Genomic DNA, 26,794 nt, shown 5'->3' on the forward strand with positions numbered 1-26,794 from the left:
TCGAAAGAGTTTTGTTCTGGCCTATTGATCCCGTGGTTTCCAGATTGTTCCTTCATTGTATCATCAATATTTTTTCCCACTTGTAAAGTGTGCTACGCTATACAGTATGTTTCAGGTAACTTGAACCAAGGATTAAAAAAATGGCGCGCAAGATCTATTTAAAACCATGTATGTTTCCTGTCATGTGGCGCTTGTAAAAATATTTTTCAAATTCCGCCTAATTAGTTGTAAAAATTTTCTATTCACTTCACGCTCACTTGCGTGTCGTTACGTTGCAGATGTTTTTTGTAGCGATATATTTTCTAGATGGTCCTTTTTTCAAGCAATAAAAGATATGAAAAAAAAACACACGAGAAGTCAGTTCTCTACCGCATTGTAGCGCTGCCCAGCGCGTCCTGAGTGAGCGAAGCTTGTGTGCTCAGCGTCTCAAAGTGAGCGGCCGACACCACTTTCAGCATGGTCCTGAAAGTGCGTCAGCACATTATTCCTAAACGTGAAAAGCCGGCACGATCTGCGATATAAGTTGGCACTCCACAGCCAATTCAGATGGAGATTCTTTTGAACCATCGCATAGGCAAAGCAGAAAAAGAACGGAAAGCAGTGGAGTCGCGTATCTCAGGGCAGCCTCCGTTATTTTTTTATCACTCCACCCTATTAGAACTGAGCGGCGACCGTTCGCATGCGCATGGTCAGAGCGCACGTTCCATTTGTTCAAAATACCGTTGGGTTACCTGGAATATGGTAGCGCATGAGCGCTGTCAAATGATTTGTTTCATTTTTCGCGGGCTTTATTTAAACGTTGGAAAAAAGCACCAGATGCGTCGCTGCAAGAAAACTGGATCTGTTCTTTTCTAACCTCCTCTGCAACCTTAGGAACTGATGGTGACATTAAAATGAACAGTAAAAAATGTATAATAACTAATCTTATCTAATTAACTAATTAAGCAGAGCTTAAAAATACAGTGAGGAGCGCCACAAAATGGAAAGCAATATGTCGGTTTCGCCCGGCTTTGATGAGGCACGTTTTTTAAAATCCTTGGTTCAAGTTATGGGAAACGCCCTGTATATAGGATATTCGCCAGATTCGAGCTATTGAAACTCTGTTGTGTTTTTTTTTTTGGGGGGGGGGGGAGGGGGGTGCGCGGTATCTTCTCAGTGTGGTGTAGGCTTTCTAGCGGGCACGTCGCACACAGTCTCTGCCTTTATCCTCGAACCGCAGATGCTTCCGGCCACCGCCGTGCATTCGTCACGTGGGTGTGACCGAGCCTCCTGAGAGCCAGACTCACCTCGGAGGTGATGGGGAGCCGGCAGTTCGAGGTGAGAGGGCGAGCCAGTTGGTTCTTCCCCGCACCGTGTGCACCACGTTTCTAGGGTGGTCAAGCGGAGTTAAGAGGGCGTCCAGACCTCTTGAGGCATCTTCATACTACACTGCAAACACGAATACGCGTATATGGGCGTAAAAAGGGATTATACTGTCCTCTTACCTTCTCTTTTTCAGGGCCAGGGTATGCTGCTCTAGCTCTAGCGCAGATTTCAGTCACGAAATATCGGGGTTTGCTCATGATTACGGAGGCGCATACCAAGAGTGAAGCATATTAACTTTATGCATAAAGTTAGCAATTCTTCAGGTTAGAAAATAGACGCGGCTGAGGCATCGCTTAAAATATTCCTAACAGCTGCAACTTCGTATAATTTGAAGGGGCAACTTGTTTCCTCTGCCAGCCGTGAGAATTGCATATTTTTAGCTGTGGGAATGTACAGTCTTTGTCAAAAGTTTAGAGCCCAGGGGATCTGCTTCTAAGCCTTGCAGTAGGGCTCCTGAAGCATTCGTGGCAGCCCTACCCATTGGAGGAGGCAGGACCAGCAATCATCTTACCTTCAGGAAATTTGGAGCTCTGGAGATTCATTACGAACCCCGCAGTGTGGCTCAGAAGCAAACCCCCTGGGCTCCAAAGTTTTTACAAAGGCTGTACCAAGTGCTTGGGCAGCACACCCGTTCCGATAAGGGGGTGCTCAAGAGGAGAGCTCACTCCCGTTTCCCTCCTTTCGTGTTTCGTGTAAACCTTCGTAGTTTTCCGCGCACATCTGACCGCCCCATTTCTTCCGAGGTTGTGTTTGCTCTATAAGAGATTCAAAATATAAAATTCACTGCTCTAATAGGCGTTTGAATAATTTCCGCCAAATATATTTTATCCTTGATCTGTTCCAGTGGTTTAATTTTGACCCAGTGATCAGGCGTTGGGTTTAGATTCACACTCTCTGGGGAAGGTAGCTGTGTTAAAAAATTATACGCAGAGTCTGGTTCGTATAAAAGCGGTATGGTACAAAGAAGCTGGCAACCGCCGCGACAAGCTAGAACATGAAGACGTTATGCATGGCGGGGAGGCAGATGGGATGCCTGTTGAGTTAGTATAAAAAAGCGGCTTGGGTTAAACGTGGCTTGAAGCTAGTTATCTGAGCGAAAGCTCTGTTAAGCGTGATCTCCACAGCCTCAAATCAATTGTGAAGAGGAAGGTCATGTGCCCACTGTTCTCAATCAAATGTCAAGGTTACGGGTTAAAGTAAAGGTCAAGGTCAAATACCCAATGGTCACAGTTGACGTCCAGTGGAGATCGGAAGTTGTAGCCCCAGGAGCAGAGCTCTGACTGAAGTTGTGGGGAGATCTCGGAAGGTTGATTCGTATTCTTTAAAAATGTGAATATAAAAAGGAATGTTTATACCAGAATGGATCATCATTTGTGACCCACATTGTTATTCATGTTAACACTGAAACCATTTCCTACAAATTGCATCACACACGGTTTAATAGTCAAGAAAAAAAAATATTTTACACCGAGTTTGCTCTTTTTATGTAGCAACATTGAATGCGGCTGATAAATAGCTGTTCCGAGAAAGAAACTCTAGAGAAAGTACCTAACCTAACCTAACGTTACCAAATTTAACATGCTTGAAGCTGCAGTCTTATTTTTTGCTGCGTGTTTCTTGGTTTCAGTCCATTGAGTTTGTGTTGGATTGTACATGCGAATTAAAGCGCCGCTCTTTATATATCAAATTTTTTCTTATAAACGGCCCTGCTCATTCTATGGCAAGCTAATTATGTGGCCATCGATCTAACATTCGATGTGCTGATTGCGGCGTTGAAGGGCATGGTGACTGGTTGAAGACATATATCGCTTTAACCGAAGGAAGAGTAGTCTCCTAAGAGTGAACACATTAATATACATGCGGAAATTAGGGCTCTATTGGCACATAAAGCAATAACTACATATATCTTTAACATAACAGCAATGTCGTACACGCAACAAAAAGTCGTTTACTCATGTATGCCGTAGCAGTCGCTTGCCATTTCTTTTAAATTCTTTGTGGAGTCGTTTTTGCGAGAAACATAGTAAGGTTATCGCCGGTGTTCTAACAATCAAAATTGTCCGCAGTTAAGAGCTTGAAAACAGCTTCTCCTCAGTGCGTTATGGCGCCGCGGTGGCACAGGGGTTATGGCGCTCTGCTGCTGGCCCGGAAGATCCCAGCTGCGGCGGTCGAATTTCGATCGAGGCGAAATTCTAGAGGCCCGTGTACTGTGCCATGTCAGCGCACGTTAAAGAACCCCTTGAGGCCGAAATTTCGGAGCCCTTCACAGCGGCGTCCATTATAGCCTGAGTCGCTTTGGGACGTTATACCACAAGAAACCAAGTTTTCTCTTAATAAGATATTAGTAAAGCCGGGCTTATTTTTGATGTGTAGTCATCAAGTGTGTGAAAGGGCTGCAGTATAGAGCTACCCGTGGGCAACATCATATACAAACATAAATAAAAAATCAAAATGGGCAACTGTGCAAATTATTTTTTTTTTTTCACGAGCCTGTTCTGCCCGAATTCACTCGCAGGAGGCTCCCACAAGGCGTCCACGGATGACAGCCCCTGTTCCCAAATAAAGTGAGTGAAAACTAGTGCTGCCTTGTTACAGTGTTGCTATCGCCCAGAATTATCGGGTCGCGGGTGCTTTTGCCTCAACTTTTGTACTAAAATGAAAATGCTGAGAGAGCCGTTTGTGCCCTCCAAAGCTTGTAACAGTCGGTTTTAGCCCCAATCAATCCTGAAAGAGGAATATTTTTGCACGAGAAAAGCCGATTGTCAAGCCGTTTATTAATCAGCCCCGGAAGAAAAACTTTCACTTAAAATGAAACTTTTTTCTCAAACCTCGGTCAAAACCAAACGAAATGGAATTCCGCGATCACCTTTCCGACGTGAATGATTGGGTAGGCCAACCTGAGGGATCTGCACGAAGAACCATCTGCGGGTCTCCGCAGTTTTCTGGAGAAAGCGCATAACAGTTATCGACCTCTTTTGAGGTTCTAATAAGTTGTTTACAGCAAAGTTGTCTCTTAATCCATGCTTTACGTGATCTTGCTTTCTTCGCTTTTGTGTTTTACTGTGTCAGTTTCTGCGAGCGCGGAAGGTTTGGGGTGGTCCAGCGACCCAGGCTATCGAAATTTCTGGAGTGAAGGGCTCCAGAAATTTCGACCACCTGAGCTTCATTCAAATGCAGTGACATCGCACAGTACACGGGCCTCTAGAATTTCGGATCCATAGAACTTCACCCACCGCGGCAAGGATCGAACCCTCGTCTCTCGGGTCTGCAGCCGAGCACCATATCCACTGAGCCACTGCGGCGGCGTGCGAGCGCGGAAGGTGCTGACTACCTCAAAACACGTGTATTTTCAGAGACCATAGCATAAAGTAAATGCGAAATCGGTCTTTGTATTTTGCCACCACACAATTCTGGAAAGAAGGTTGCTCTGAATTCACGTACGTAGAGGAAGCGCGAAAAAGTTGCTCATACCCCAGTTCATTTGCCGTGATTGTAGCGCAGAAGTTCACTTCTTTAGAAACCATGATGGATATCTTTGGTGCGTGTACAGTTTTTTTGGCACCTGACATTGCTCAGCGACCGGGCCTCTAAAATTTCACCTCCATTGAATTTCAATGGAGGCGAAATTCCATAGGCCCGTGTACTGTGCGCTGTTAATGCACTTTAAAGAGCCCCAGGTGGTCAGTTTCCGGAGCCCTCCACTACGGCGTCCCGCGATCATAGCCTGAGCCGCTTTTGACGTTAAACCCCCGTAAACCATACCATAACCATGAATGTTTTTGTTGAAGAGGGGTCTCTCTCCTCTTGGTGAACCACTCTCTCCTTTCTTTTTTCAGCGTAAGAAGGTAAAAATGCTTCGTGTGCATTGGCTTTCGTTTAGCAAAGAACGCATCTTTTTACTGAAAGGCAAGAGGCAAATATTCCTTAACATTCCCTTTCACAGAGTTTTATAGTGCGATTGTGGGGTCTATAAGATTAGGAAATCATATGGACATCCTTATCTTGTCTGTACGGTGTTCATAAGCATTCCACATGACGTCTACATGATTTCAATGACAGTGTATGTGCCTTCATACGAAGAACCTAAGATTACATACGAGCTTCCGTATAGTCTATACCTAATGTATAGGCTCCATACTGACTCGATAAGATTTTTTATGGAGACGCATGGAAATATGGTTCGATATTTTCAAAATAAGGCTGAGCTTTTGTCTGTCCATTTTTTTTTTTGCAGGCGCTCACCAAGTGCGAAAGAAATTGAGTAATGGAAGGCAAGCGCAGAGTAATTTTGTAATTAAATTAATTACGAAAGAATAAATTACGTGAACGCAATAGTGCCGAAGTGAATATTGGAACGAAAAATGAAACTACAGCCCTTTTTATCGCACTGGAGCGAGGCGAATCAGTTGGAAGGAAAGGCTTAACGTCTGGCAGCTTAGTGCATACATGATTACGAAAGCTTGACACAAAAATCAAGAAACTGTCGGGCACGTGTACACTGAAAAACGTGCGACCGCCTGAAGCGTAGTGAACGGTATGCGAGTAGCATTTTGGAAGCCGAATCGAATAGGGACAGTTAGGCTATAAACTGAATCGAATACAGAAAAGAAGTGAATAAAATACAAATCAATTATCTACTTGGTTCTTCGCTGTAATTATAATAATATTCGCACCAAATGACTATCGATGCCAAACAGCGAGCAGCTAGCGGCCGCGCTCTAACTGGACACAGACTGAGCACATATTTGGCACTCTGAGGTGCGCAGCACGTAAGCAGTATGACAAACTAGAGCCAAATCTCATTTGTTGAGAGGTATGAGAGGAGTTATGACCAATGGCCTCGGATACCTGGCATTAATTAAGGGTTTACTGAACCTGGCTGAATCCTGCAGCGTCACCGAGTCTGGGAGGCCATATGTTTGTGTGTTATGAGTTTTGCAATAATGGATCGCGTCGCAGCGCTCAAAACGAAGATCATTCGCGGCAGCGTACTGTGCGATGTTGATGTGGGGCCTGTTTTTGAAGGAGGAGTCGAAGAAAAGTCACTCGAAAACTATTCGAACACTTGGACTCGTATTAGATTCGTTCCGAAGATTATTGAGCGTGAACTATTTCTTCGTTCAGCTAAACGAAAAGGAGCGTATGGAATTCGAAATTTGAAAATATCGGATAGTCGCACACCCCTACTAGAGACAAAGACCAAAGACGGTCATCATGGGTACTCTGTTTTGCTCTCCTTTACATCGGCCAAACTACAATCACGCTTTCCTAAAACTGTTTTTAGATTTCTTTCGTTTAGTGAGACTTTACGTCCCAAAGCGACTCAATGTCTGAAACCTACCGAAGTGACTCGCACAGCACACGGGCCTCTAGCCTTTCGCCTCCATCAAAACGCAAGTCCCTCGTCCGGGATCGAACCACCGCGTCTTCCATGTCAGCAGCCGAACACCATAACCAACAAGCGACCGTGGCGGACATGGTTCGTAGAGTTTCTAGGTTATGGTGCAATTGACGTCACCTATAACCGAGAAACACCGTCGCTATCCTCTGCATTGTTTGTACGACATTAGCATCAATATGAGGCGCTCTTCGCAGGTGGCACTCGGCGTTTTGGATGTGGACTGGGGCTAGAATCCCGGGATCAGGGATTCAGCAGCCGCCTCGTACGTTCTGATTTCAGGAGCTGTCCCGTTTCCTCGGGTTGCAAGCGAGTCGGTAAGTGCATGGGGCGACTTTACTGCAACTGAACTTTCTACTGCCCCGCTACATCACAGGGGCCGGGCGAAACGTGAAGCTACCATACCTACACCATGACGTTTGTCTCTTTTATTGAAACGAGTGCCTAAGAAGGTGGCTATTTTCGATAGCAGCGTTGCCCGTTACAGGGAGATTCAAAGCAACAATGTTTCACCAAAAGTATGGTGTTGGAAGGTGGCTTTCGAATGCACTAATTTGTTGTGCAGTTAACCTCGGATGCACGGAGCAGAACTAAAAGCGCATGTTTTGTATGTCGGGAAACGTGACTTAATTCACTTCTCAAAATAGCGAGCTGGAGCGGTATATGTGGTTTCATAGCTGGAGCTGGCAGTTTGTTTTAAACCTATCGAGGTGGAGGAGGACACATGGCCATGTGCACAGCGCCCGTGCGACATAGCTGGAGCTGGCAGTTTGTTTTAAACCTATCGAGGTGGAGGAGGACACATGGCCATGTCCACAGCGCCCGTGTGAAGCAAGGATAATTGGCGCAGCCGCTTGCAGGAAGTTTGTGCTAACCTCCTCGCGGCGCTCTCGTGTTTCGGATTGGCTGAATAAGGATTGCGGAGATGACTGCAAAAACGTGAAACCTTGTAATTCACTTGATTAGGATTAACACTGAAAGTTGTCAGCTCAACAGCTGTCGGTAGTGCATTGAAGCTGTGAGTAGCCTGGGTTGACGATCTAAGGGGAACTGAAACGGTTTTAGAATTCGATGAGTTTAAGGTTGCCGAATGAGCGAAATCTGCAGGTAAGGCCTAAGAAATCACTTAGCTCTAGCATTTGAAATGGTGACGTAATCGCCGAATAAAGCCGTTGTCGGCGTTCAGGCTTCTCTGAAGTGCACAGCGACGGTCAGAGGCACCGATAATGACGTCAAGTAAGACGGTATTATGTTTCCAGCGAAGAAACGGTTATTCCATAGAATTAAACCGACGCAATCGAAGGTGAAGCTCACGATGCATTGTTTGGCATCATCTGACGACGCACAGCAGCATGCAGGCGTAAGCAGCGAACATCTGAAATTTCGGCAACAATGACGTCACTGTAGAATTTCCCCGCACTCCCCCAACGTAGTGAGAAGAAGCGTAAACATCGTCACGGTTTCAATCGAGGATTATGCCACCATTTTAAATTACAGTGCAAAAATACTTTGCATGGTTTATGTAGAAGCTTGATAGATTAGATTTCTTGAATAACCTCGAATTCTGAATACATTGTTTCAGTTTCCTTTAAATAAGCGTGTCATCAACATTGAGGCACTAATAGGAGACCAAAATTTTTCCCTTGCAGTCACCGCTGCTGCGCAGTGGGTGCAGCGATGTCCCAATCAACATCCACGGAGCCCAGCACGAGTAACATGTCCGGCTTGGTGGCCTGCCAAGAAAGGGCCTGCGAGCAAGACCATCTCCGATGTGGCTGAATATGCTGTTCTGACGCAGGCACCGATCCGAGAGGTGAGTGACTCATGACCTGCTATTGGCAAAAAATGTGATTATGTGCACACCCTCGCTCCGCTTTGAGGGCGGGGTAGCTCGAACGATTGTTGATAGGCGACGCATAGCAGGCGGCACCGAGCGCAGGCTGATGCGCATGATAAGGAAAGGACGAGTAGGCAGAACCCAGGCACAGCGGAGTGCTTGGGCAGGAGCGATCCCTGATGCTGTCGCACTGCAGTCTTAAGCGTCATGTTGTGGCGAAAAAAGAAAAGTGTCCGCGACTGCGAAGAAGTACACAAAGAGCACCCTAGGATGCCGGAGGGACCCATTACCGCTCTCGTGTGGTAGGTACCCTTAAGGCGGAATGAAAGTGTCGCCTCCGGCGAAAGGTTAATTACTGCGTGGTGTGCTGCTTTGATTTTTTCTAACACAGCGCTGAACTTCTCAGAGTTTCTGAATACAAGTATCTCGGTAAGTTCATAGTTTAACATCTGCGTTGAGACCTTCATGTTACACACATTGTCTTCTTATAGTTAAAGACCTGCGTTGGGACCCTCATATTGCCCACATTGTGCATAACCTCGTGACAAAATTATTTTAAGCGATGTTGTCGCACCTCTTTAAGATTTTAAGCTTCTAGAGTACAAATCTCTCACATCTCTCTAAAACTAAGCTCATGTCTTTCACCAAGGAGCCACTCATTCCTAATACTGCAGAATTCACAACAAGAAACCAGTTTTTGGGCATGAATCTTCAGTCTGACTTGTCATGGAATAATCATGTATTGCCTCTTCTAGAATATGGTAATATAATACGGGATCCATTCACTTTTCTCACTACCAATTAAGTCGACAGGGTGCAAAAGAAAGCAATCAGGCTTACTTTCAATCAGTATGGTGTTACAACCTTTACTGAACTCAGGAAAAGAACTGGTTCGAGGGCGTTATTTGACAAAAATAATATTGTGCGCCTGCGTTTCCTATGTGATGTTGAGGAAGGCCATTTGAAAAGCAACACTTATCAACAAGTCACATTTTCTTCTTGTTATGCTTTGTTGCCTTTTCACCTTGTTGCCTTTAGAAACAAGAATGTTTTTAAATACCCTTTCTTTCACGCACAATAGTCGAGTGGAGCATCCTTGACAGTATGTGGGTTCAAGTCGATGACTTGGGTAACCCTACCTTGTCTTTGCCTCGAGTCCTCAATCTGGATGAGACCACACTGCTTTTAACAAGAAAGGAAAACCTCATGCGCCGCACACGTGCTCTAATCCCTCCATGTGCGGTAACCCTCCCCTGTGGTTTTTGCCCGTGCAGCGAGGGCTGTGCTTCGGAGGACCAGGGTCGGGGTTGCCATAACTCCAGCCGCGGCTCGAAAGTGGCTGCAATTCCAAGGTGTATATCCCCGTCTCGAGTGTCCAGTCTGCAAACACAGAAATCTTGGGGCCGACATTCCCCACCTGCTGTGGGTTTGCCCAGCGCTGAAGCCGACAAGAATTCGGTCAATCGCGGCAGCGGGCCTTTCACCGACATACACTGCTTGAACACAGGGACCACAACATCGTTCAATCCTCGGTTTCATAAGATCGGCGAACCTTTTCTCATTTATTTAAGCATCCTTGTCATCCGTCATTACGTACCATTTTATGACCTGAGGCAATAAACATTTCTTAACGAAAAAATCAGCCGTTGATTGAACTTATGATGTGACGTCTGTTTGTTACTATTTAATTTTTTAAATGCTTTGTACTTCCGTTCATGTGCTTAATGTTTTGTGCGCAGTAACCTTATCAAACCTTTTTTTTTGTTGTGGTTAACTGTGTACTACCTCGATGTCTACTGATGTACTTCCCACCCTGCCATGGCTCCTACTTTTGGGCTAGCGATATTGTAGAAAGGAAGTAAAACGGCTGCAGTAAAAGCAGGTGCGCTATGCTGTCGTTTCTTCATTCTTTTTTGTTTCGGCTTTTCAAAGCACAAAAGTACGCCCACATTGTCGCTAAAGTGCGTACTCATCAGATCCGCATTTCGAGGAAAGCAGTGACTGTGAAAGACTAAGTTAGTAAACGTCTTTGTGCTTTTCGTTAGCATTGTAGCTTCCGAAGCCAGCTGCACGTCAATGTCGCTCGTCGTTGGACTACCCGCGATATTCACATCTCTGAAGCGTGCATGCCATGGGCTCTCCCCTACTGTCGGGCTGGGCACAGTAGGCACTCAGCCTTCACGTAGGCATTAAGCCATAGAAAGACCACAAGGCTGTGGGATTTTTATTTGCTGATTATATTTAAAAAAATGGCACTGGCTTAGATCAGCTAGGCCAGGACATACGTAGCGAGAGTATAGTTAAACTTGATTACACCTTCTCGTTTAGCTTAGTTTCTCTCCGCCTATGTTCAATGTTTAGCTTTGGTTGTTATCCCCCCATTGCGTCTAATTGCGGCTACATTAAAGCTGCACCACCCCTCCCCCCCCCCCCCTTTTTTTCTCCTACGGCGCATGCGCACAACTGTTGCAACTCGGTTTCGCCCGAACGCGGCGGCACCGGCTCCTCCTGTGACGTCACGCCAGATGGCCCCGCGAGCGGCGGTTGCTAGGCAACGGCTCAATGTCACGGTGTAGCCACGGCGAAACTGCCACGGCGATATGGCGTGACTTGCGCGTAATGTAGCTCTCGCTACGAAACTTCTACTGAGGTAAAAATTGTCTTGGGTTCAGTCATGGCGGCTGATGATAGGTGGTGGTATTTCAGCAGGAGGTGGGCCCGGGCCTCCGGAGTTCTGGAAAAATTCTAAGAGCAGGTCCTGGAATAGTCTCGGCCATTGTGCCTAGTGTTGTCACGGTCGAAACAGGCACCGCAGGCTGTTATAAAATATGGAAGCCCAACTACGCTTCTTCCCATTTTGGGTTCTGTTGTTGCACTCCCATTTTTCTTGACATAACATCTGCACATGTTTGCAAGGCGGGCACCGCTAATAACTGAAAACAAGAAAATCAAGCGAGAGACAGGACAGAAAGCGTTTGGAACTCAAGCACTGTTATCTCTGTCCCCGCTAATCTCCATCTCATTCACCTCTGCAGATGGCCGCTACTGTCTTCCATCAGGCTCAGTGTTTCCTGCAACCGAAGGTACGTGGATAATAGTCCAAAAAATAACCACGGCATACCTCTTTCAGAAAAGTAACCAGCATTTTTCCGGCTAGAAGATGAGTGTCGTACCCTAATGATCCCCTTATTGGCAAAGTGTTGTAGCCCCATATTACCAATATTTTGTTTTGCACCTGTGTCTGCAATGAGTACTACGCTGTATGTGCGAAATTTGCCAGATGCGTGCTATTGGAACACAGCTCCGTTCCTTGGACGCGCGATGTCTTCCCAGTGTCGAGCAGGCTTTGTCCCAAGCAGATTACTCACGTTCTATCTTTTTCCTGAAACAGCAGAAGCCCGTGGCGACTGCAGTACTTTCGTTACGTGGGTGCAACCTACCCCTCTTGGAGCCAGAGCCACCTCGGAGTCCAAAAGGAGCGGCCTTGCAGAGGTGAGGCGGCGAGCCAGTCTCGTTGTGTTTGCACGCTGTGATCCATATTTCCAGGTAAATCAAGAAGCAGTGAGGAGGGTGCACTGACCTTTTATGGCGCGGTCAATGTACCTTCCTAGTCTTCCGCAGGCGTTTTACCTTCAGCAGTTTGGTTTTAGTTTGTTTGCGCCCCAGATAAAGCAGAGACAGGAATAACAGAGAACCGCCGTGTTCTGCTTTACGTTTGCGCAAAAAGAGAGAGATCCAAAATATAACACTCACTGCTAAAATAATCGTCGGAGTCATTTTGTTGTTGTTGTTTTCGTTGTTGTTGTTGTTAGTGGCTATTTATTGGTAATAAAAAAAATTGAGGGGACACTTTGTTGACCTAAAGTGCGGTACGGCGAAAGCCATAAGGGAGGTGTTGCTGCTTGGGTCACGGGCGTGTGGTTAATTTTCGCCTCTAAGTGTGGAACACGACAGCGTCTTGGAACGCTGTCAGAGAGTCCACAGAACGCCATCACCGGTTCGGTAAATTGGTTTCGTTTTTGAGGGAAGGAAATGTATCTGTCTCGCATATCTCGGTGGACACCTGATCCTGGCCTTAACGGGAAAGGAGGAAGATGGGAGTGAACGAAGACACCGTATTCAGCGCCTTTTTTCATTCCAAACCATCGAGCTGGCGTGGCGGAGTGGTTAGCCTGCTGGTCTCGCTCTCAGGAGACCTTGGTACGATTCCCCAACTCGACCAAATTCCTATTCGGTTTTGTTTATTTATTTATCTGGTCTGACTAGCAAATTGAGTTAATTAGGCTAATTATTAGTTAATTAAGCAATTAAGTGAACCCAGTCCCACTTACTTGAATAATCACTATACGATCTCTTTAATTGGTTGCATGGTTACAAGCCGAAGTACAATTGGCCCCGTTTGAAATTCCTGCACTGTGGCGTCAGGACCATTTCGACCAATTGAAACAAGGTCAGCGTAGCTACTGCGCGACGGTGGCTATCGGCCCTTTTCATCGGGACAACTGGAGGGAATTATTTGAATGTATGCGAGCACAGAGCAAGGGGCGTTGCGAGCGCTTGACACCTACCTCAAGACTCGGCCAGCCGTCGTTTTTGGAACGCGAAACAACGCCACTATAGTCGAGTGAAAGACCGACAGTAGACGCCCTAGGTGGTCTCTTTTGCGTTTTTTGCGGGCACCAAACTACAGTCATGTTTTATACTAAGCAGAAACTATTTGGTTTCAAGGCCAAAGAGCAACATGGGCCATCTTCAGTGCACAATTATCGTCAGAACTAATTAAACCATGGGAGAAGACTAGAAAAAATAATGGTTTGTTATCATACCGGTGCTGGCACAGTGGTGCAGCGGTTAAGCGATGCGCCTGTGCCCTGCGATGGCAGGTGCTCTCAGTGGTGGGCCCTATGTGGCCAAGGTTGATCTTCCTGAACCATCAATCATTAAATAAATGCCAATTGCCACGGTGGGAAGTTTATAACTAAGCAAGGGCACGTGAGCCATGCGCCGCACCTGCCTCCTAGGTTGCTCTCTGGGCACCGCATGCCAGTCATGGTCGTGGTTTTTTGCTCGCCAATGCAACGCTGGCGCCGATGGCTTTACCGCTCTTGAGTTAAACATTTGCAGAATAGAGTAAAAAAATAAGGACGAAAATCGAAGTATGCCCGTTGGGTCTCTTGTCACGAATGTGATTTGGAATGGGATTAGTCTCCAGGTGAGCGATAATTAAGATAATCCTAGACTTAAATCAACCCTGTCCGCAAGTCGATCAGACAGGCTTTCGTAGAGGATACTCGAGGACAGACCATATTCACACTATTATTCAGGTGATAGAGAAGCGCAAAAAATATAGGCAACCCCTACAGAGAGCCGTGATAGAGAAAGAGAACGCACTTGACTCAATCGCAACATCAGTAGTCATGCAGGCATTGTCGAATCAGTGTAGAAGAGCGGTAAAGATACCGTAAGGTACCCTTGAATTCTGCACAGCTGTCAGTCTTCCATAAAGTCAGCAATGCAATACTGTTGACGAAATATGTCGGGCATGGCGACACGAAGTCGCCAATGTTATTCAACGCCTGTTTACAGTAGGCATTCAGAGACCTGGCTTGGGAACTGTTGGGGATTGATGGCGAATACCTTAGCAATCTTCGATTCACCGATGACACTGGCTTGCTAAGTTATTCAGGACAATAGTACCAAAGTTTGATCAATGAGTTATAGGTGGCAGGCTAAACGCTCACCACCGTCTACTACCCGCCTGCTACTACCGCCCAATGTTACCAACCATAAAAAATAATCCTAGGGGATTAATGTGAAAAAGGAGGAGCGGAGTAAGTCAGATTTCCATTTGTGTCGCGTGACCATTTTGTGGCCATGAAGTGAGCTCAGCCACGACTGGAGTTAGAGGGTCCGCGGGAGACGCGGGACACGCGCCTGCAAACGGGGACAGCAGCGCTCCGAACGAGCGAAGTTGTTGTGCGGAGTGCCCAACAGGGTTGTCATGAATGCGCACCGTCAAGACCTGGCTATGCGCGGACATGTATTAACGGTGTGGCGTCGGGAAGAGCTACCACCGGTTACGGGTGCGAGTCACAACCGGTTACGATCGGTTACGAGTCAGAAGCGACATTCGCAGAGCTAGATCGTTTTGAGGCGAGGTCATTGTGAAGCTCCATTACTCTTCCTCGAATTGTCCTGTCCTGCTTTTGCTGATCTGCACGCACCCTCTGGCTGCGTGGGACCCTTGCTTAGAGGGCTTCAACCACACAGGAAAATAATTGCCGCCTGCACTTCTTACTGGCCAGGGCTCCTCAGCGGCCGAGAGAGTCCTTTTAAAATGGGGGAATCTTGGTAGTTACCTCAGACCACATATATCTTGTCTGACTGCAGACAGGGAGGTGTCGGTCTGTGTTAAGTTCTGACATTGTGTTTTGTTTCTTCTGTTTCAGGCAACAGAGGCGTGATCGTCGCAGGCGCGCGATCAAACAAGTGCAGATCGCTGGAATAGTGATCTTCTTTATCGCACTGACCCCTTTCTACCCCTGTTTCCCGCTTGAAGAAGAGAGTAAGGCTGTTTTCGAGAAAAGTTGACTAATGTTCGAACATTACGCGACGGCACACGATATGACTGAAATTAACTGTTAAATTTTCCTTCATTCTATATATTTAGGGTTCTCTTGGAGTTTTTGTGACCACGACCGTAACGGTTGGAGTGCAGAGCAATTCTGCAAAATTTGTGCTCAAATATTCTTCTGTGCTACTTTTGAGGGGGTTTGACCTGTTCGTACATGAACCAGGGTTCGGAATCTCGTTTTCCAAAGCGACATGTTCGACACATTCAAGATTATTGATGTGGTGTTTTCGCGGTAAGGCGGGCATGAAAGAAAATAACAACTGCTCCTGTGGTGAACATTATGCCCTGTTTACATGCGTTGAAGTTGAATGTGCAGCCATCTGGGGCCATGAAGGCGAACTGCTCCTGCCCAGTGACGCGACCTTCAACAGCGCCTCGGCTCTTCCGACTCCTGTTGGCCGCTGCCCAGTGTCGCGACCTTCAACAGCGTCTCGGCCTCCCCCGACTCCTGTTGGCCGGTAACCGTGTTTGTTTGCTTTTCATCTTACACAAGTGTTGTGTGATTGCCATCATGTACTTTGTTTCTGAACCCCACACTAGCCGCTGGCTATGGGTTCAGTCAGTGTTTTGATAATGTGTATGGCAAGAGTAGAAATAAAATGAATGAATGAACTGGCTTCACAGAAACTTCCCGGCAAGGAGACGCACGCAAAAGGAGACCGGGAAAGGGGCGTGCCGGGAGGAAGAGCCAAGTCGAGGGAGCCGAAAGAGCGGAGAGCCGAAGCAGCCGCCAGAAAGGTTAGATATGCTACTGGCTGGAAATGTCTGCTGCGCTTCGCGCAAAGGGCATCCATCCCCTCCTTCATTTCCTTTTATTTGTCTAGTAATTGCCAAAGTATATGCCGCCGCGGTGGCTCAGTGGTTATGGTGCTCGGCTGCTGACCCTAAAGACCCGGGTTCGATCCCGGCTGCGGCGGTTGAATTCCTTTGGAGGAGAAATTCTAGAGGCCCGTGTACTGTGCGATGTCAGTGCACGTTAAAGAACCCCAGGTGGTCGAAATTTCCGGAGCCCTAGACTACGGCGTCTCTTATAGCCTTAGTCGCTTCGGGACGTTAAACCCATAAACCCATAAACCCGATAATATATCGAAGTCTGCTTTATGCCATCTTGCCATGCTTTACACCAAGCTTCTCACTTGCTTCTGACGAAGCAAGACAAACATTTATACGAAGCATGCGGAAACGTGGTTATAACAATCCTCATATCACGTATGTACGTGTGCAGAACTTTAAAAATTAGGAAACAGGGTCACACAGAGTCCTATGACGAGCATGTTGCGTTCGTCATAATTCTGTTCTTTGAAAGCTACCGTGCGCCTACTTACGGCTTGCCCTCCGGACTTGTCCGTGACCTTATTAAGATGAGAAATGATTTTTTGCAATGTGACTTTAAAGGAAAGCGCATTCTGATGCCAAATGGTGAAAAATGTGTCATTGTTGTTTACTTAACAGTACACGAGTAAAAACTGATTTTTACCCTCATAATAAATCATCGATTCCAGCTTGAAGACTTTACCGAGTGCCGCCTGAAGAGTAACAGACCTCAAAGGCAAATGAGAAATGGCGGCTATATTTTTGTTGCTGAATAAAAAAAAAACATATCCAGTCTACTTTCAGAAAAATAGATGAAAATTGAAACATTGGGTAAGGCGAAATTAATTGTACTTTGGGAGAATACTTTCCGATCTGCTCGCAATAAGACATTAATCATGCACACATATACATGTACGTGTTATATCTGCAGATTTATACTTTAAAAACAGTGAACAGACACGCCTACGCAGTCAGTGCCGCGGAATTTCAGCGGGGCGAACATTTTGTACATGACAGAGCTAAAACTGACTAAATTAACTAACAATCTAATTTTTTTAGGGCCCCATTTAGTTAATTTGACAGCCCGCGTTGCACGCGGAGAAAGTAGAAGCGTTCGCATTAGTTTTGCAGAATATACCAAACGTGGTTTTTGACTCGGGCAAAAAGAGATTAGCGTAATTTCAGCGGTAATGGTACTCCAAGCGAGGTCATCTATTAAATGCGCAACTCATGAAACCCAACCCAACCAGCTTTAAAAAGCGTTATGACATTGTGGACAATAAAACCCAATCCGAATTTACTTCAGTTTCCCTAAAGAACTTATGCCATAAACACAGAAAAAAGCACCTGATCAGTCTTTTTTAATTATTAATCGTCTTTCATTTGAGCTCCATCACGTGGAAATCCTGGAAAATGTAAACGCAGCACGGTGATGCCTTGTAATAAGCTTTGGCTCGTTGAAACTGGCAGCTGTGGCACACAGGTGGGCTTTCGCATGGACGAATACTCATAATCTCGGAGAGAGAAGACATAATTGCAATTAAACGCTATAGAGCGCGCCGCTTACTTCAGCACGAACCAGCCCAGAAGCCACTGATGCATCTCTCACTCTTAAAATAGTCGTTGAGTTTCCGCAACCTGTTCAAAAGTTGTGATCAGCAGGCTGTCGTGGTATCCATCTCTGTGTGCCAATACTGTCTTCTTCAGTCTGTTAAATATATCAGTGAGGCCATGTGTTCGGTGAACTGACGGGATGCGAGCTCCAATCGCTGGCCAATGCCTTCATTTCGAAGCGTTAAGTCCGCACTGCTCTGGCAGCCCGTTCAGCGAGCGTGACCGAGAAGTGGCAAGAGGGCAGGCTGGGGCACCCTGCATGGAGGGGTAGGTTACCCTATGGTGCTGCAATCACGGGACCAACTCACGGGCGTGCCCTATGCCTTGCGCCCCGCAGTATTTTTCCGGAAAAAAAAAAAACAAGATTCTGTACGGCAGCCCACGTTAGTGTTTCTAGAGATTCCGCGTCGGTACATGCTGCTCCTGCCACAACTCTCTCCTTCCTCCTTCTGCATTCTCATTATGTTCATTCGGTGATGAATTAAAACATCCATCGCCACTGAAACTAAACCTGAAAACCGGCCTTTGTTCGGGGCGATCTGGAAAGGTGCACAGATAAACTTACGGCGTAAAAGCGACTGGGACGAGATCTTTCGAACATACTCTAATATTCTGAATATACTCGGAGTAGAAACGCAATTTTCGCACTGCTGCTTTGGCGGTTGGAAAAAATTCTAGCATGGCACCCTAATTTGCTCTCAGTAAAAAGCGAAGTTCTTTGTTTGTCATGTCTGATCGTGCAAGCAAAGAAGAATGCCCGCGAATCTCAACATTGAAGGCCTTTCTTCAAACATAAAATACTCCCATTTTCCCTAATTTTTGGTAGCATGACGCCAACTGCAACGTATGCGCCATAACAGCCAAAACTCTAGTGTTGAATGGCAGTGTCGTTGTCAAGAAGATTCTTCAGGGATGGATGAATTGGAGAAACCTATTCGCTTGTTTTTTGTCCATTGCTCTTCGCAGTGTTTTTTTTTTTTGTGGCGCTTTATTTTTCAAAGGTGTTCTGAAAATGGAGTACTGATCTCCGGACACGAGCGGAAGTTATCCAGATTTTAGTGGAAGCCTACTTGCAGTTTTTGGCGTTCCAGGGAAGACCACCGCAGCGTGTTTTGATGGCGTGGTCATTTCGCGTACACATTCCGCGTACCCGGGTAGTGCTCAGGGAAGACAGTAAGACGAGGTGCCTGTCGAGGTCTAACCCTGACGCTCCTGCTCCGATGGCAGCTTGTGATTACTTCGACCCTTGTTGGGTCGGAAACGTGCAGTCTTCTCAGCACGTTCCACTCCCCCTAGCCTCCTTCACATTCTTAGCGGCGGTGTACGAGGGCAGTTCTTCTGGGTGCACGTAGGCCTGCATTGTAGGTATTAGCACTTTCAACCGCTCCAGTCACCTTCACGAATGTAGGAAGTGAAACAGAAAAGGAGGGAGAAAGCGTTATTTTCCTGTTCCCGTTATTCGCTTCCCGTTATTCTCCGTTATTCGCGTCCATTCCCTTCCTGCCTTTTTTTGCCGTTTGAAAAGCTCACATTATGCAGAGAAATTACGCGTTAGAAACACCTCTCGATCTCGAGAAAGGCGTTTCCACACCATGGCCACTAGTTCCGGCACGGATTTAAATATTAAATATAATCTCAGTGTTATTCTTGGGCATAAAGACATGACCAAGTGACGTCATAAACATTCAACCACAAAAATAACGTGCTTTAGTGGTCTACTTGACATTCATGTTGACATACATTTTGACATTCACCTTGGCATTAGTACCTTGTTTTTAACGCAGTAATTTAAGTCGAGATCTTAAGACCACGTTATATGCTGCTACGACTGCACACGTGGGGGCTATGGTGTGGAGGGGTGATACGGATGTCCAACAAGGTTGCTTCTAAGCTAAGGATGGCAGTGCATAATTTGTCATTATGCTCGACTGTGCCAATTAGCCTTTGAAATATATGTTCGGCACACAAAGGGCGGCTTAACAAAAGAATAGCATGACTGGAAAAGCTGGTAACCAACAAAACTACAGTATTGACCGCGTGCCTGTAATATTGAATACCTTTCCTTTTTGACAATTTCACATTGGGAGTGATAAAATTCAGCTGTACCAGGTCAAGTTTGCTAAACGACCTTCTTTTCACAATGCAGTACAGTGCCTGGCTGTGAACGACTCCGTGCGCAGATCAACCTGCCCGTGTAAGTAACTTGGATTGGCTTCTCGAGTGCTCCGTTTGGTGATAAGAGCTGGGTTGGTTGGCCAGGCGTAGAACACATTGACCGGAATTGAAATGCCCACTACGCCGGGCAGTTTTATCCGCCTCTTTATAGGGGTATTCGGTAGCTCAGTCGACACTGTTCTACTTTAGTGAAAGAATACAGAGCAAATAAACAGGACCGAAGAGAGAGACGCGACGGCTGAATGGAAACTAAATGGAACTGAATGCACAAATAAGTATGAAGATATGTGGAGAAGCAGAGAAAGGGCATCACGAAATAGAAGAGCGCAAAAAAGTTCACATTGACCACTTCGCGGCAGGACAAGCAAACAGGTTTGCTGAGTCGTTATGTCCCGTTGCGCGCAATAACAAATGCTTCAAAGATTCCCTCGTCCGTGAATAGATAATAATGCTGGAAGATGGCGCAGAGTTCGAACAGAGGAAAATAAGTCTTGCCCGTTTTATAATTGAGCGCCAGGTACGCACTGGGGATGGCTACATACAGGGACGAAGCTTGTTTTGAGGCGATCATTGATGCATCGCCTCATTTGACCAACATCAGGCCCCGCACGAATCAGCGCCTCTTGCGGAACATGCTTAGTTCAGGTGCGGCAGGCAATGAAACACCTGCCGTACCTCTTGCGTCATACTGTCATACGAGGCCCTATAACGTTCATTCACCGCAAATTGCCTTCGTTATTTGGTGCACGTAAAACATTCCCCAACCCAGCGAGCGGCGCGGCTCAGATTATGAGATATCTGGTGAACGTGGGGAGCTACGTCGAAGGTTGTGCTCCTAGGTTCTTCCTTCTAGGCAATAAGCATTCGGTCGCCTCTGACAGACTCGTCCACAGTGCTGAGCAAAATGAATCCTGAAGTGAAGCTGACATCAAACACTCCATATGTGCGTGTAAACATCCCTGCACCTGCTCGTGGCCTCAAATGACATTCTTCTGGACCCCTGAAGCAATATGTCGCGTCAAAACGCTGTATTGTGTGAAGGCGACGGATGGAAACCTTTTACTAGCTCGTATAGATGATTGTTGCCAATGAGGACTATCACTCACAGATAGCGAACCTGGCGTTTATACGGAAATTCCTTCGTTACTGTGACCACACACCGCCTTCGACGCTCACGAACACCTCCCTCAATCGAGGGCACGTCCACGCAATTTTGGCTTTCATTGGGTAAAAGGCACTTAGTTCAACCTGCAGCTGCTTGTCATATTGCGCACGTAAGATATCGCTGAGCACAGGACAAAACCAGGGTTCAGTGCAGTTGTCTTTGTGCTCGTAAAATGATACCTCGGAATTTAGAGGTGTTGACAGCAGTTGGAAAGAAATGCTTCAGGGAAGGTGCTGGTGCCATATGAATTCTTCAATGGGGTGCTAAAATCAATGACATTTCATTTTTCTGTTCAGATGCTTTAGCTCGTTTTTGGATGAAAACCAAATATACCCGACCCTCTGAGCGACAGGCTTCAGCCTGCATGTGCATGGTGCTGGCAGGAATCTACGGCGATGTGCCCTTAGTGGCTATGTGGAAACTTGAAACAAGTTGGGAATGGTATTCTCGAGGGCTCCTGACACAGTATACCTCACCTAGTTTTACGCTGAGTACGATATCCTTCATCCTAGTTCAGTTCAGCTTGGCAGCTGAGCTCTAAATGTTGTGGGAGACCTGGTTTAGTGATTGCTTGCTAGGGTGTTCGTTTAGCTCTCTAGAGCGTGACAACCTCTGCTCGAGGAGACGTTTGTAGGAGGCGTTCATAATTAGATCTGTCGCTCTTCGACCCTCGGATGGCCAGCTGGTCCGGCAGGACATCCACTACAAGACCCATCTCTCTAGCAGTCACTGGCCTCGATGGCCTTGTCCTGGCGTATTCACGGCGCTTCGTAGTGAATTCTTTGTAGGAACTTTCTTCATTCCACATCTGCTTGTACTTTTCGTACCAGCGGCTGCACGGCCGTGCACTTCCTCTGGACTCTCAGCAGCGCCCGTGGTCATCTCGACCTTGCTCCTGCTCTCGCACGCTGCGCTACTTGTCGACGTGGCCAGATAGGATGATGAGGGATTCGTTGTCCGGGCAGGGGAGTTCTTGGGCTGTTGCACAATCCAGTGGGTGAAGCCGGCGCGTTGGCTTCCGGCATCTGAACCATAGATGCGCAGCTGAAACCTGTAGGTCATTAACAAAATATACAAGATAAATTGCAACTCTCAAACCAAACTGATGAGCTTAGAACAAGGAAAAATGATTTTTGTCCAACTGCTGAGGGCATGATTGCCTTAGCTGTTTACGTGCCGCTTTAAATTTCAGTTAAATTATGATTCGAAAGTGCGTCCACAGAGCCACTATGCTGTCTGGGAAGGTGCAACTGTGTGTCTGGGAAGGTGAACATAAATGATGCTGCGCCTCACGTAGTTATAGCGAGATAAAATGATCAATCTGCGGACTACGCCCGCCAGATCTACTAGGCGCGAGCTTTAAGTTTACTTACTGGCCCAAATTTCGATTAAGCAGGTACTATTAATCGGGCTGTATTTTACCCTTCTGACCTGAGCAAAGAGCGAGATGGGGGCAGGTTGATGGGTGATCTCTCCAGGAGGTGTCTCCGACCTTCGAAGTATTTGCTAATTCTAGGAACATGCTCCAGAGGAGCGTCTGTCTGTGTGACCGGTGCTGTGTTGGATCGATTCGGGTGTCTTAGGCTGCTGTAGAAACGTGGACACCCATGTAGCGTATATCACATGCTTGGTTATATTACTGCGCTTCGACTTTTCTTCAATCCAAGTCTGTCTAACTTACGAAAAGAAGTGGCTCAAAGAACTGTACAAAAGTACACCACACAGTTCTTACAACACGATTTGAATAATGAACGCAAGCATTCGCTTTTACTTTGTGATCTCTATCACCGCTAACCTCCATGTCATTGATCACTGCAGCCAGCTGCTGTCTCCCGTCAGGTCCACCATCTGTCGGCCCAAAGGGTACGTGCATGATAGTGCTCAATAATCACCAATCAATGATTGTCCTGTTTCAGGATTGTTATCAGTATATTGCCGTTCTGGAAGCAGTATGTGATCCCACCCTGATTATGCTATGCAGAGAAAAATACGCTGTTGTCGTTGCCTTTTTGCATCAGTGTGTATATTATAGGTGTTCTAAAGGGCGTTTTGGAAAATGTGTTTTCGCTTGTATTTTGTTTTTTTGAGGGGGGGTTCCTGTGGATAACTACATTCACCCCCAGCCACATATGATGTCCATAAAAATAAAATCCGTGTGGACTATTTGCTTTCGAGAGACTCATCCTCAGCACTCTGCGATAGCCATGGAGAATTATGCAGTAAAGGAACACAGTCAACATAATTTTTATTATTCTGTTAAGACACGACTAAAGTAATAGATTGATAAAACTGGTACCTATTCAAGGGTCACATGTCATATTTCGGTAATAACAAGCATGAAATATGCGGGCTATGTTCTCAACTTGTGTGCTGTGGCAGGGGTGATGAGCCCGGTTGTGAGCTCCGGTCAAACATAGACCGACTAGCAACCGGCAGATTTTTGAAGACAACTCTGCGTATTACTCGGCGAACGACACAGCAGAAAGCCCCCACGCGAATGGCTGAAAAACACTCTTATTCCTGCTGTCCGAGGCAAAGTAGAAAAAAGAAGTGGGGAAGCCGTGGCGCTTAATCCAATTTAATAGCAAAATCGGCCACTCAGAGTAATAATTCGAAGTTTCTATGAATGCTTGGAGCCTGTTCCACAGCAGCACAGCTAATCGGCCCAATATTGGCGATGTATTGGCAAAGGCCGGTTGTGCAAAGCATCATAGTGACGCTTTCAATTTCCATTATTGGGCCGGTTACCTGTGCTCATTGGGTACATTGAGTTCCTACGACAAAAAGACGAACTGAAAATCGCCTTTAGTGCACCTTCAAGTCCCACGCAGCATGTGTGGATATCTCCAGGCGGAAAGCTACCCAAGTAGCTCAGATAATCGGCCCAATATTTTCAATGCAATGGCAAAGGCTGGTTCTACAAAGGTTCCTAGTGACGCTTTCCAATTCCAGTACTGGGCCAATTACTTGTGCTGCTTAGGTATTGGAGGGACCTTCGTTTTCGTGAGGGCGCGATATGTTCGCAGTGTGGAGCAGGTTTTGTCGCAGTCGGATTAAACGTTTTGTCTGTATTTTAACACAGAACAAGCTTGCCGCCGTCACGGAACATTTGTCACGTGGGTGTGGCCTGCTCTGCTGGGAGTCGGGACACCCTGTATCTACCCCCAGCCCTCAAAGGACGTGCCGCAGGTGAGACAGAGCTAACAGCATTTTGAGGGCGTCCGATGGTCTTGTTTCTAGGAATATAAACGACGAAAAGAATATATATATAGCATTTTAAGGCACCACCATTATACTTTCGCTGTACCACAAACGGGTTTGGCGAAATCAGCTTGGTATTATATAATGCTTGAGCAGGAAAAGGCATTCAGAACGAAAGACTTTATTCTACAGCAAGCGTTGCATTCGTTTTAAAACACCGCTATAAACCGGCGTTTCTCTAGCTTGCATTCATTCTTTTTTTTCCTAACTATTGTATAATATCTTGATTAGTTCGCTTTTATTTGTGTATAACTCTCGCACAAATGCTGTGCATGAATTCTGTGTATAATACTGAGTTGTGTCGCTATAATTATTTTTTGAAATTTCTGCATGGGCCCAAGTCTAGCCGAGAAGGCTAAGCGCCCAGATGATTCGCATGTATTTTTTTTACTGGCCGTGGAAATCAAATTGATTTCGACCGACCGACCGACCGACCGACCGGACAGTGGGCTGCTTTTATTCTGTGGACTCCTTGACAGTACTGCAAGACACTGTCGCATTCAACTCTTAAAGGCGAGGCGTACACATCCTCTAAAATTTTTCGATCCCTATACTCCTGAAGTTAATTGTATTCCTTATTTTATTTTTGTAGTATGTTACCCCGCCGCAAACTGCCATAAAAAAACTGCGCTTGGGCTTAATAATGAAATTTCTTCCCGATCTGTACGGCAAATGGGCGGCGAAGTGTGCACAATCATTCTCTTCTTGCAGTCATCGTAGCTCTGCATTCGGTGGGACGATGCCCGAACGGGGTCCATGGAGTCCAACACGAGTAACATGTCTGGCATCGGCGCTACCGAGACTGGCAAGGAAGCGCTACCGAGCCAACTCCAGTCCCGAGTGCCACTTCCGCAATTCTGGCGCAGGCACCGAGCCGAGGCGGTAAGTAGCTGGGCACCGACACCCGTCAAAAACACGCTTGTGCTTCTGTTTTGGGAAAACAACTCGAACCATTCGACATAGCCGATGTATAGACGACAGCGCAGGACGATTGGCGATGTCGCCGACACCGCTAATGCTTGTTCATGCTTACGAAAAGAACGTTACTAGTAATGCGTGAATGACGAATGAAGAGATATGGGAGAGGCGTTTGCCCTGCAGTGAGCGTAGTGAGGCTGATGATGGGGATGACGATAAGCCCGCGTTTATTCCCTGAGGCACTGTGCCCTCTTTCCGTTTCTTAATACTGCATTTGAGAGAAAAACTGACGCCAACCAATATTTTAAGCTTGCCCAACGTTTCGGGACCAACTCGGTCCCTTCTTCAGGGGTGACTAAAGTGTGCCAGCAGCCGCGGGGTGTTGCCTTCGCTCTCCCTTTCTTAGCACCTGGCGGAGTCCACTAACGTACGCAGAGGGGAGCGTTCCTTGGGTTCTATTCATCGCCGCCTTTGTCAGCCGGATGTGCCATGACTCCACATGTCGCCTCTTGAACAGGTTTGGCTCCACGGCCAAGACGCTCACTTCCTCGAAGGCTATTGGGTGGTCGGCGCGCTCGCAGTGTTGGGTTGGCTTCCGAATTCATTAGCCGGACGTCATTCTTGTGTTGCTTTATTCTTTGGGGGAGGTTTTTTGTTTCGCCGACGTATGAAGCCAGGCTTCATACGTCGGCTTCATACGGCTCGATTCACTCTTGTGATCCAGATCTGAGCTCACTACCTTACCTAACTGGGTATATCACTTACCACTTCGTTCACCTCACTACCAACTGTAAACAGCAGTTCTCTTCCGAAAGTGCAGAACTCTTTTGCGTACTAATTTTCAGACCCACAGTTTTGCTCTGCCTCTCAACGTCACTTATTATGCTTTGGAGTTCGTCCCTTGAGTGAATTAGCAAGGAAATCCCAGCAGGGTATCTGAAATTACAATGATATTCTTCATTAAGACTCATCTCCAACTGTTCCCAATCCAGGCCTCTGAATACATCCTGTAAACAGTTGGAGAATAGAAATGGCGATATCGTCTCCCTGCCTGACACCATTCCTTTTTGGAATTCTTTCCTTACTTTATGAAGGAATATGTTAGTTGTATATGCCTGGTTGTCTATGCCTGTGCCTAGTTTCCTCTTCACTGCTTTTAGGCTACCTCCGCTTTTTACAGTATCCTTGATTCTCTCCGTACCAAACTTCCTTGTATCGGTTACGTTTAGCTTATTGATTAGCTGTGATAGCTACGCGAGTTCTCATCTTTCTGTGGGGTTACATGCACGCTTCGGTGTTTCTTAACCTGTTCTTTCACCTCCCGAGAAAGTTTGCCATTATTCTGTCGGAGCATCCGGAGCCGCCGCGAAGGCTCAGTGCTTAGCGCGCTAGGCTGCATGCCCGAAAGACGCGGGTTCGATCCCGGCCGCGGCGGTTGAATTTCGATGGAGGAGAAACTCTAGAGGCCCTTCTACTGTGCGATACTCTACTGTGCGAAAGAACCCCAGCGGAGCCCTAAACGACTGTGTCATCCATGACCTTAGTCTCTTAGGGATGCTAAACCTAGTAATAAGCCGTTTGTGAGCATCCTTCCGGCTACTTCTACTGTCCAAT

General features: G+C 46.6%; 1 protein-coding gene across 1 annotated transcript in view; it reads left to right on the forward strand.

Annotated features, from left to right (window-relative positions):
- Window positions 1-1,220: 1,220 nt before the first annotated feature.
- Window positions 1,221-26,794, forward strand: part of LOC149347637 (uncharacterized) — a 46,722-nt gene continuing 21,148 nt past the window's right edge. Inside the window, exons 1-9 of the mRNA XM_089587239.1 lie at window positions 1,221-1,317; window positions 6,961-7,080; window positions 8,413-8,576; window positions 11,636-11,683; window positions 11,992-12,092; window positions 15,050-15,165; window positions 15,551-15,692; window positions 15,859-15,972; window positions 19,808-19,855. Of these exons, the coding sequence (XP_089443365.1) occupies window positions 11,636-11,683; window positions 11,992-12,092; window positions 15,050-15,165; window positions 15,551-15,692; window positions 15,859-15,972; window positions 19,808-19,855 (569 nt within the window). The 5' untranslated portion in view covers window positions 1,221-1,317; window positions 6,961-7,080; window positions 8,413-8,576. The remainder of the gene's footprint in view (window positions 1,318-6,960; window positions 7,081-8,412; window positions 8,577-11,635; window positions 11,684-11,991; window positions 12,093-15,049; window positions 15,166-15,550; window positions 15,693-15,858; window positions 15,973-19,807; window positions 19,856-26,794) is intronic.

Source organism: Amblyomma mixtum, chromosome 4 (genome assembly GCF_055824585.1).
Source record: "Amblyomma mixtum isolate Tamu chromosome 4, ASM5582458v1, whole genome shotgun sequence".
NCBI classification, from domain to species: Eukaryota; Metazoa; Arthropoda; class Arachnida; order Ixodida; family Ixodidae; genus Amblyomma; species Amblyomma mixtum.